This window comes from Salvelinus alpinus, chromosome 7, assembly GCF_045679555.1.
Source record: "Salvelinus alpinus chromosome 7, SLU_Salpinus.1, whole genome shotgun sequence".
Lineage (NCBI taxonomy): Eukaryota > Metazoa > Chordata > Actinopteri > Salmoniformes > Salmonidae > Salvelinus > Salvelinus alpinus.
The window spans coordinates 39,013,831-39,025,893 of record NC_092092.1 but is presented as its reverse complement, the minus strand read 5'-3'; the positions used below and the strand labels follow the sequence as shown (position 1 = coordinate 39,025,893).

At 44.9% G+C, this 12,063-nt stretch overlaps 1 protein-coding gene and 1 long non-coding RNA gene across 2 annotated transcripts in view; both read left to right on the top strand.

Annotated features, from left to right (window-relative positions):
* Positions 1-12,063, top strand: part of LOC139580992 (uncharacterized) — a 587,892-nt gene that overhangs the window by 542,373 nt on the left and 33,456 nt on the right. The gene's annotated exons all lie outside the window — the stretch shown is intronic.
* The window catches only part of LOC139580991 (ras-related protein Rab-26-like), a 90,591-nt gene that overhangs the window by 45,072 nt on the left and 33,456 nt on the right, over positions 1-12,063 (top strand). Inside the window, exon 4 of the mRNA XM_071410265.1 lies at positions 118-184. Coding sequence (XP_071266366.1) covers positions 118-184 — 67 coding nt within the window. The remainder of the gene's footprint in view (positions 1-117; positions 185-12,063) is intronic.

The window sequence follows — 12,063 nt, the reverse complement described above, 5'->3', positions numbered from 1 at the left end:
TGATTCATATCCTCAGTTTTGACCAGTTCATTAATTGAGCTGCTGTAGGCCAATTGATGAGTAAGAACAGTCTTTATAGAGTGTGATAATGATGATGTCATATGTCCTCCTCTTCAGATCTGGGACACTGCTGGGCAAGAAAGGTTCCGCAGCGTCACACACGCCTACTACCGTGACGCTCATGGTAAGCTGTGTGTGTGTGTTTATTTAAAAAGCACCATACAATGTCCTGGCTGCCATTCATCTCCTCCTCCATTGGTAGACATTGCCTGATGGTTGTTCATCAAGCTGTGTGTGTGTGACTCATATTTAAGTGTGCGTGTGTATGAGGATTTGTATTGCTCTGGTTCTCCTCTGCGTGTGTCCTGGGCACCGCAGGATAGACGCTAACCTTTGGGTGGGCTGATTAGCCTGCCTCTCACACAGCGGGAGACAGAACACTAGTTGTCTGTGTGTCTGTGTGTGCATGCAGGCGTGCTATTTCGGGAGCAGGTCCGTCAGGCCCAGACAGATGTGATGCTGTAGGCCATCCTGATCAGGTGTGGGAGAATGCACACAAACAGGCAGATGCACAGTGATAGAGGAAATCACAGTTAATCAAGCCACACCGGGCTTACACAGACAGACAGACACACATACATAAATAAACTACTAATCTATAAGCAGATTGCTGACAGTTTCTCCTCTGCCTGCTGTGAGGCCTGTTGATGTGGAGGTGGCGAGCTGGGCTCCACTCTGTTACATCACTGTAATGAGACTCACAGACAAGCCTTGTTTTCAGCTAGAGGGGAGAAGAGTTCAGTTTGGGAAATTGGTGCACTCATTAGTCATGTCAAGGATCAATGAAGTAGACATGCTACTACTTGAGAAGAGGCTTGATTGTTGTGTCTATACAGTTAAGCTGCGTTGTATTAGTAGTCAAGTGTACTGCAGATGTAGAGAAGAAGTAGATTGTAAAAAGTGTGTAGGTGTGTGTGTGTCAGTGATTCCCCTATATTCAGTTAGTAGCGGTGTGCCACTACTCCCCCCAAAATATGATGGAATTGCTTTCTTTGTACTGTATATATTTCTTCCGAGACATGCATTTAAATGGATAGAGTGAGATGTTGACAATTAAGCTCTTTTTTTCTTCTTATTCATAGTCAGATGAACTCATGGGTGCCATTTGTATGTCTCCGCATGCAGTTTGAAGGAAGTTGCTGACTGGTGTTAGTGCATTTGGGCCTACAGCAGCTCAATTAATGAACTGGTCAAAACTGAGGATATGAATCATGTGAATTAAATGTATTTTCCTCTCTGTGAAAATGTTTATGTAGTCTATTTATAGTCACAATGACTGGAAGTCTACAGGAATGCTAGTTTGCTCGCAAAACTACGTTCAACTTCATTCAAACTGCACGCAAAGACATACGCATGGAATCAGAAATGACCCTGTACTTGTTAGCCTATGGGGGGAGGTCTTCCAACCAAGTGGCTTTACCATTGAAATTAAAATATTATTTTAAATGTGTTGATTTGGAATTAACCCCTTTTACCAATATGGAAGTTATTATAGGCATATTCTGTCTAGACCTGATGGTCAGTTAATCAGCAACTCCAAGATTCTTTATGGACATCATAGACACACATTGGCATGTTTAGGAGCAGGACGTGACAATTTATTTTGGCAGTTTCATTTGCCCTGCCTGTTAGGAGACCTGCTGTTAGTCTCTCTGTTTGTCAGTGCTAGCTGAGGAATATAACTTTTATCATTGTACTCCAGAGTGGCACTGGAGGAATAGAGTGGTATGTGAGCAAGGTGTGAATTACGGCTTGCAGATACCTGCTTGTGTCACTAATGTCATCCAAACTGTGGTTGTGGGGCTTGATGGAAGGCTTGATGGAAGGCTTGGCACACACAGGGATAGAGAAAAAAAAGTAATAGGAAGAGAGGATTGTCATGGAGCAAGAAAAACAGTTTAGCATTGTTGTTCATTTTATTCAGCCCACCATTAGAGTTGTTTTTCTTCTCAGACGAATGAGTGATGTTTTCAATAAAATACAAATTAAGAATAAAGAACAAATGAGTGAGTGATTGATAGAGATAAAGAGGTAAAATGGAATGGGCTGATTTGGAGTATCACAGTTTGGAGTGCTCTCAGCACTGTTGGTGCAGTTTTCAGCACTCTCAGTACTGTCAGTGCCCTCCTCCTTACCTCTGGCTTGTTTTCTCATTCTCTCCATCATCTTTAGTTGCTCCACTCCTCTCCTCCCTAATGGCTACCCATGCATCCTGCTCAACAGCAGCCCCGGGATAAATATCTCATATCTCAGGGGGACAGGGTGCAAGTGAGGAGGAGAGAGAGGCAGATTGAGGAGAGGGAAACAGGGGAAGCAGAGAGAAATGGAGTTGAGAGATGGAAGAAGGAGAGAGAAACAGAGGGAGGAGAAGGAAATAGAGGGAGGAGTTGAGAGATGGAGGAGAGAGGAACAGCAGGAGGAGAGAGAAATTGAAGGGGGAATAGATAAAAACAGGAAGGACAGGGAAATACATGGAGGGAAAAGAGGAACGAGATTGAGATGGAGGGAGAGAGAGAGAAATTGAGGAAAATAAAAACCAAGCATTAAGGGAAATACTTAGTGGGTTACAGGTGGAACATTGAGAGTGTAATCCATCAAACTCATCTCTACAGGCTGCATATTAATTAAGAGTCTATTGACCCGTGCGTCAATCTAAGTAACATAATATAAAAATCCCCATAAAAATCAGCCAGTTTAAGCTAGAGAGATCAGCATCTGCGGTGGAAGTCGGCTGAGCTACAGCGATGTTTGTCAGACCTCGCGACGTCCCAAAAATCGGTCTTCTCATGAAAATCTCTGTAGCGTCCTACAAACTAATATGACCACTCTATGGTAAGATGAGACTCTCATGAACACGATGCTCTATGACCCCCACAAGTGTCACGGGATTCATCTGAAGTCGGTACAGCTGATGTGCCAACTTCTGTCTGTAGCGTCCGAACCGTTTGGGATACACACTAATATGACCCCACTTTGGAACAGTGGCGGTTCTAGACCATTTCAACTGGGGGGGCCAAGCTGGGGCCAGTTGTACTGTTAGAGGGGCCAGTTACATTAGACGTTATTGTTGTCATATCGTTTTCTTCACTGCATTGCAGGCATTAGCAGGCAAAAGACCATGTTCATAATCATCATCGTTGCCACTGTCTAATAACGGATGTAAAAAAAGAACGATAGCAAAAATGTGTTATGTAATTTTTTTTTCAAACTCCACATTTAGGGGGGCCACAAGGGGGTCCAAAATTGTTGTCACAGGGGCACTGGCCCCCCCCAGAACCGCCACTGCTTTGGAAAGGAGAGACTCTCACGAACACAATGGTGTTTTGCTCTACGACCCCCACGAGTGTCACAGACTCATCTGATTGTAACTCATACAAATGAATGGAAGTATGGAGGTAGTTTTGAGCCAACAAAAATAAGGGATTAAATATGTGTTCATTAAAACAGAAATATTTCCCGAGCTAGATATAGGACAGACACTTCAAAACGTTATTCCTTATGATTTTTTGGGAGACTTTGTTGTTTTTGCCATTTATGAGTGTGTTATTCAATTTGTTTCTATGGGCTATAGTAGTTAAAGGCCAAATTCAATATTTGATCAAATCATTTAAAAATATACACTGCTCAAAAAAATAAAGGGAACACTAAAATAACACCTCCTAGATCTGAATGAATGAAATATTCTTATTAAATACTTTTTTCTTTACATAGTTGAATGTGCTGACAACAAAATCACACAAAAATTATCAATGGAAATCAAATTGAATCAACCCATGGAGGTCTGGATTTGGAGTCACACTCAAAATTAAAGTGGAAAACCACACTACAGGCTGATCCAACTTTGATGTAATGTCCTTAAAACAAGTCAAAATGAGGCTCAGTAGTGTGTGTGGCTTCCACGTGCCTGTATGACCTCCCTACAACGCCTGGGCATGCTCCTGATGAGGTGGCGGATGGTCTCCTGAGGGATCTCCTCCCAGACCTGGACTAAAGCATCCGCCAACTCCTGGACAGTCTGTGGTGCAACGTGGCATTGGTGGATGGAGCGAGATATGATGTCCCAGATGTGCTCAATTTGATTCAGGTCTGGGGAACGGGCGGGCCAGTCCATAGCATCAATGCCTTCCTTTTGCAGGAACTGCTGACACACTCCAGCCACATGAGGTCTAGCATTGTCTTGCATTAGGAGGAACCCAGGGCCAACCGCACCAGCATATGGTTTAACAAGGGGTCTGAGGATCTCATCTCGGTACCTAATGGCAGTCAGGCTACCTCTGGCGAGCACATGGAGGGCTGTGCGGCCTCCCAAAGAAATGCCACCCCACACCATGACTGACCCACCGCCAAACCGGTCATGCTGGAGGATGTTGCAGGCAGCAGAACGTTCTCGACGGCGTCTCCAAACTCTGTCACGTCTGTCACATGTGCGTGTGAACCTGCTTTCATCTGTGAAGAGCACAGGGCGCCAGTGGCGAATTTGCCAATCTTGGTATTCTCTGGCAAATGCCAAACGTCCTGCACGGTGTTGGGCTGTCAGCACAACCCCCACCTGTGGATGTCGGGCCCTCATACCACCCTCATGGAGTCTGTTTCTGACCGTTTGAGCAGACACATGCACATTTGTGGCCTGCTGGAGGTCATTTTGCAGGGCTCTGGCAGTGTTCCTCCTGCTGCTCCTTGCACAAAGGCGGAGGTAGCGGTCCTGCTGCTGGGTTGTTGCCCTCCTACGGCCTCCTCCACATCTCCTGATGTACTGGCCTGTCTCCTGGTAGCGCCTCCATGCTCTGGACACTACGCTGACAGACACAGCAAACCTTCTTGCCACAGCTCGCATTGATGTGCCATCCTGGATGAACTGCACTACCTGAGCCACTTGCGTGGATTGTAGACTCCGTCTCATGCTACCACTAGAGTGAAAGCACCGCCAGCATTCAAAAGTGACCAAAACATCAGCCAGGAAGCATAGGAACTGAGAAGTGGTCTGTGGTCACCACCTGCAGAACCACTCCTTTATTGGGGGTGTCTTGCTAATTGCCTATAATTTCCACCTTTTGTCTATTCCATTTGCACAACAGCATGTGAAATTTATTGTCAATCAGTGTTGCTTCCTAAGTGGACAGTTTGATTTCACAGAAGTGTGATTGACTTGGAGTTACATTGTGTTGTTTAAGTGTTCCCTTTATTTTTTTGAGCAGTGTATATTTTGATCACTAAAGGGGTCCTAAAATTCAAAATCAAATAGCTAAATGATTCATGGTATGACCATCTTAAAACAATTCCATATGTTAGCTTAGTAAAAGCCCCCCCCCCCCCCCCCCCAAAAAAAAATGCTTAGACTTTTAGAGGTTAACCAGGATGTTCAGGTCGCTGGGTGAAGGAGCAGGGCTTTACTCTATTGGAAATATGTGGAGGAGGTTTTCTCACATTTCTCAACCCTGTAGCAGAGTATCCTCATCGACTACCCTTCCTCTCACTTTCTCCATGACCCTTGTTTATTTCCTCCCCCCTTCTGTCTCTCATTTTCACTCAGTTTCTCGCTCTCGCTTTTTCTCTCTCTCCAATTGAGAATTTTTGTCACTAGCCTACAAACAATACCCCATAATATCAACGTGGAATTATGTTTGAAAAGCTGAAATGTCTTGAGTCAATAAGTATTCAACCCCTTTGTTAAGTCAAGCCTAAATAACTTCAGGAGTAAAAATGTGCTTAACAAGTCACATAATAAGTTACTCTGTGTGCAATAATAGTGTTTAACATGATTTTTGAATGGCTACCTCATCTCTGTACCCCACGCATACAATTATCTGTAAGGTCCCTCAGTCGAGCAGTGAATTTCAAACAGATTCAACCACAAAGACAAGGGAGGTTTTCCAATGCCTCACAAAGAAGGGCACCTATTGGTAGATAAAAAAGCAGACATTGAATATCCATTTGTGCATGGTGAAGTTATTAATTACACACTGGATGGTTTATCAATACATCCAGTCACTACAAAGATACAGGAGTACTTCCAAACTCATTTGCCGGGGAAGAAGGAAACCGCTCAGGGATTTTACCATGAGGCCAATGGTGACTTTAAAACAGGAGAAAAGTGAGGATGGATCAACAACATTGTAGGTACTCCACAATACTAACCTAATTGACAGAGTGAAAAGAAGGTAACCTGTACAGAATAAAACTATGTTTGCAACAAGGCACTAAAGTAATATTGACAAAAATGTGGCAAAGCAATTAACTTTTTGTCCTGAATACAAAGTGTTATGTTTGGGGCAAATCCAATACAACACATTACTGAGTACCACTCTCCATATTTTCAAGCATGGTGGTGGCTGCATCATGTTATGGGTATGCTTGTAATTGTTAAGGACTTGGGAGTTTTTCAGAATACATTCTTTTACGGAATGGAGCTAAGCACAGGTAAAATTCTTGAGAAAAACCTGGTTCGTCTGCTTTCCACCAGACACTGTGAGATAAAATCACCTTTCAGATGGACAATAACCTAAAACACAAGGCCAAATATACACTGGAGTTGCTTACCGAGAAGACAGTGAATAATCCTGAGTGGCTGAGTTACATTTTCGACTTGAATCTACTGGAAAATCTATGTCAAGACCTGAAAATAGTTGTCTAGCAATGATCAACAACCAATGACAGATCTTGAAGAATTTAGAAAATAATACATGGGAAAATGTTACACAATCCAAGTGTGGAAAGCTCAGAAACTTACCCAGAAAGACTCACAGCTGTAATTACTTCCAAAGGTACTTCTATAAAGTATTGACTCTGGGGTTGAATACTTATGTAAATTAGATATTTCTGTGTTTTGTTTTCAATAAATATGAAAACAATTCTAAAAACATATTTTCACCTTGTCATTATGAGGTATTGTGTGTAGATGGGTGAGAAAGATAATCTATTAAATCCATTTTTAATTCAGGCTGTTTGTCACGCCCTGGCCTTAGTTATCTTTGTTTTCTTTATTATTTTAGTTAGGTCAGGGTGTGACATGGGGGATGTTTGTGTGTTTTTGTCTAGTCGAGGGTGTTTGTAGTGTCTAGGGGTTTTTGGTAGAGTTTATGGGGTTGTGTTCAGTGTAGGTGTCTAGGTATGTCTATGGTTGCCTGAGTGGTTCTCAATCAGAGACAGCTGACTATCGTTGTCTCTGATTGGGAGCCATATTTAAGGCAGCCATAGGCATTAGACAGGTTGTGGGAAATTGTCTATGTCTATGTTGCATGTGTGCATGTAGGTTTGTAGCTTCACGGTCGTTTTTTTGTATATTTGTAATGGTGTTTGTTTCGTCTTCGTTATATTAAAAGAAGATGTATTCGTATCACGCTGCGCCTTGGTCCTCTCTTCCACAGAAAGACGATCGTGACACTGTAACACAACAAACATTTTATGGAATAAGTCAAGCGGTGTGAATACTTTCTGAAGGCACTGTACATGTTGAAGTGATGGGATATCCCATCTATTTTAAGGTGCACATTTCTAATGCACATTATACTTTCTATGTAATTTCTTATTCTGATTTGATTAATAATCCAAAAGAACTGTTAACAGTTATCAGAATGGGGGGGAAAGTATTGTTATCTGCTCAAAGGAGGATGTTTCCATTGTGAAATGATGATGATGATGATGATGATGATGATGATGATGATTAACTGTTGATATACTGTACATGTGGGTGGTTGTGACTTAGCACTTTTCAGATATAGATCCAGACAGACAGGCAGACAGGCAGGCAGGCAAGCACAAACGCTCAACACACACATGCACATAAACACAGATACACAAATACACAGACAGTCAGAAGGCAGCATTCTCTGCCTGTTTCACTGTCTGTTTTCTGGATCCTGGCATCCACTCACACACCCTTTATCACTGTCACCTAGCCCTAGTCCCCCCTTAAGCAACAGACAAATGGGTAAACAGCTGTCACTGTCAAGCGCATAGCATACGTCTGTTCTCAATGGCTGGCAGCTGACAGGTGTTTTACACTGGGTTGATGCATTGGGCTACAGGATGTTTGTCTGATGTTTTTTTCCTTGGACATTTCAATGGTTATAAGGTGTTGTATGTGGTATTTTAGATTAGCTGTGTGTGTTGTACAAAGGATAACTATTTGAACACCACATGCCATTGTTGGCCATTTCCTTAATGCATCTTGAGTCACTCCCTTATAAAAATGACCATTATTTAAATATATTGAGTTCCATGTCTCAGATGTCGGTGACTGGGAACCCCTGGGAGCAACAATTTAACTCAATCGCCACCAGGACCTTCATCTCTCACTGTTACAGGAGAGATCATTTGTGAGGCTGTTCTGTTCAAGGCTGTATATCACAGCTGCTGTACTCCAGTAGACAGAGTCTCGCTCTCTCTCTACGTTACGGATGGACCAAGGTCAGAGTGGCCTGTGCCCTCGAATCTGAAGCAGCTACTGCGTTTCCTGGTGTTTGCCAGTTTTTACACACGTTTCATCCGTGACTACAGCTGTTGGCCAGCCCCTCTCACCTCCACTCCATTCTACTGGTCCCCTGAGGCAGCGTTCCGGGAACTCAAGCACCGCTTCACTTCCGCTCCGATCCTCACCCAGCCAGACCCAGAACTCCAGTTTGTCGTCGAGGTGGACGCCTCTGACACCGGGGTAGGTGCTGTTCTGTCTCAACGTTCCCCCTCTGATCAGAACCACCACCCATGTGCTTTCTTGTCCCACAAGCTCTCACCTGCAGAAAGGAATTTCGACACAGGTAAGCGGGAACTTCTGGCTGTGAAGCTGGCTCTTGAGGAGTGGCGTCACTGGTTGGAGGGCTTGGTTCTCCCCTTCATTGTGTGGACGGACCACAAAAACCTGTCCTACATCCAGACCGCCAAACGTCTGAACTCCCGGCAGGCCAGGTGGGCATTGTTCTTTGGAAGATTCAACTTCACACTCACTTATCGCCCCGGATCTAAGAATACCAAGCCTGACGCCCTCTCCCGTCAGTTCGCCACAGACAACACAGGTTCCGAGCCAGAAACCATTATGCCATCCACCTGCATCGTTGCCGCTGTCTCCTGGGAGATCAAGTCCCGTATTCGCCAGGCTCAGCAGAACCAGCCTGACCCTGGTAATGGTCCTAGAAAGGCTCTGTTTGTCCCAGATTCAGTTCGCTCTGAAGTTCTTCAGTGGGCCCATTCTACTCACCTCACCTGTCACCCTGGCATGAACCAGACAGTCGCATTCCTGCGTCAGCGCTTTTGGTGGCCATGGAGAGAGACTTCCTAGAGTTCGTCTCAGCCTGCTCGGTCTGTGCCCGGAACAAAACCTCCACCAAACCCACTTCCAGTCTGCTTCGCCCTCTTCTCATACCCAGTCGCCCCTGGTCACACATAGCTCTGGACTTTGTCATTGGCCTTCCCCCATCTAACGGTAACTCAGTCATCCTCACCATTATTGTGAGGATAAACAGATTTTCCAAAGCGGCTCATTTCATTCCCCTCTCCAAGCTTCCATCCTCCAGGGAGACTGCGGACCTGCTGGTATCCCATGTGTTTTGGCTGCATGGCATTCCCACTGACATCGTTTCCGACAGGGGACCCCAGTTTACATCCCAGGTATGGAGATCCTTCTGTTCAGCACTTCGTATTAACGTTAGTCTTTCATCTGGATATCACCCCCAGACCAACGGCCAGACCGAACGGGCCAACCCGGAGCTGGAGACTGCCCTACGCTGTGTGACTTCGGCTAAGCCTTCCTCCTGAAGTGCTCAGCTACCCTGGGTGGAATATGCCCACAACACCCTCATCAACGCATGGTTAGATATGTCAGCCTTTGAGTGTGCTCTGGGCTATCAACCCCCATTGTTCCCTGCCCAAGAGGTCGAGGTAGCAGTGCCCTCAGTCCATGACCACATGCGCTGTTGTCATCGCACCTGGAGGAGGCCCCGGGCTGTCCTTCACCGTGCCTTCGCCAGGACGCAATCCCAAGCTAACCGTCACCGTGCCTCAGCTCCAGTCTACACTCCAGGCCAAAGGGTATGGCTCTCGTCGAAGGACTTGCCCTTGAAAGTGGCTTCCAGGAAACTTGCCCCCTGATTCATTGGTCCCTTTGAGATTGATTTTGTCATTAACCTCTCTGTTGTGCACCTGAAACTCTCTTAAGATCCACCCAACCTTCCATGTGTCCATGATTTTAAACCTGTCTGCTCCAGTCCCCTGTATCCTCCTGCAGCAACTCCTCCACCCCCTCGGCTCATCAATGACCTTCCTGCCTATACCGTCCGGTGGCTTTTGGATGTGGGTGGGGTCACATCTGCTCCTGCCATGCCCTCTAGTGCTCATCCGGTGTTGCCTTGACCTGCCGCCACTCCCCAGTACTCGCTCCCTCTCCCTGTGTGTGTGGGCGGAGACAGGTGTGCTGGAGTCAGAGCAGATCCCCACCAGCTGCAACCTGTTCCATAATCAAGACCTCTACAAATACTCAGTCCTGCCACTTCCACACTGCCAGATCATAATCTCTGCTCAGTCAGTCTTCTAGCCGTTTGTTCATGTTGTGCCTGTTTTCCCTTGCCTGACGCTGTTTTCCGCTACAGTTCTGCACGCTCTGACTCTGGTCCCTGTCTCCAGTCAGACTTCTCGTCAGTCATGCTATTGTGTCCTGGATTCTACGCTCCCTTGGATTCCCCTCCGGACCTGCTTACCCTGTCCCCACACCTCTCGCTCCAGCCTCAGCCTCCGCACCTGGTTTCCAGCAACCCGCTCGAGCTTCACCTGGCCTGCACTCAATCATATAGATTCTCTTTTTTTTTTCTACCATGTTATTGACTTGTTTATTGTTTACTCCATGTGTAACTCTGTGTTGTCTGTTCACACTGCTATGCTTTATCTTGGCCAGGTCGCAGTTGCAAATGAGAACTTGTTCTCAACTAGCCTACCTGGTTAAATAAAGGTGAAATAAAAAAAATAAAAAAATCCCCCCGTGTTTCAATAAATACCTTGGTTACCTCGTCTGAGTCTGCTCTTGGGCTCTTGGGTTCCGCTTCGCGTGACACAAAGACAAATAGTTTTGCATTGTTTATTTTATTCAGCCCTCCATTAGAGGTGTCCTTCTTCTCAGACAAATTAGGGATGTTTTGAATAAAATACAAATGAAGAATAAACACAAATGAAGTGGGTGATAGTTTACCTCAGTCGCCACTGGGACCTCCACCTCTACAGTACCTCACTGTTACAGGAGAGGTAAGAGAGGGTGAAGGAGAGGAGGTGTGTTTTTTCTCCTCTCACTCGTCTGTTAGAGGCCGATAAAGACGGCTGCATTCAGACCTGTTCTGTTCTGTTCAAGGCTGTATACACAAGTAGACAGAACATATCTCTCTCTTTCTCTCCTGTCTACCGGTGGTGTGTAAATAATCCTTGCTGTGTTATCAGTGAGAGAGAGAGAGAGCAGGCTACAGCTCCATTCTACCCAGCCATGCGGTAATTACAGCATATTATACACCCTTCAGAGTGAAATGACAAAGGGAAGTGCGGAGCGTGAGGTTGGAGAAGGGGTTTGGATCAAAAAGCTCAGTCCACAGTCCCTGTGGAGTGATTTCCCGTACACCCTTATATGAGGTATACTTTCTGGCACCAAATGTTAGGTACAGGCTGTCATGTCACTGTTACATGAGCTAAGAGGACAATATTTTTTTTCTAAATTTGTACGTACTGTACTGACCTCAAAAAGGTGGAAATGTCATGATTGTTATGTATTGATTAATATTTTTATATCACTGTGGTACAAGCCATCTGGGCTGTGAATATAGCAAGCTCACCGTGGTCTAAGCATGATCATTCTGTCTCGGCTGATTATGTGATTATATTCATAATTTCCAACCTCAGATGGAAGTTCTACACTATTCTATTTCCTGTTTTCATTTCATGACATCACACCAAATATTAAAGGTCAATTTAAAAGGTTTTAAAGTCCACAAATACATGTTTCCATTTGAGTTTTTTTCTCTCTTTACTTTCTCTCAA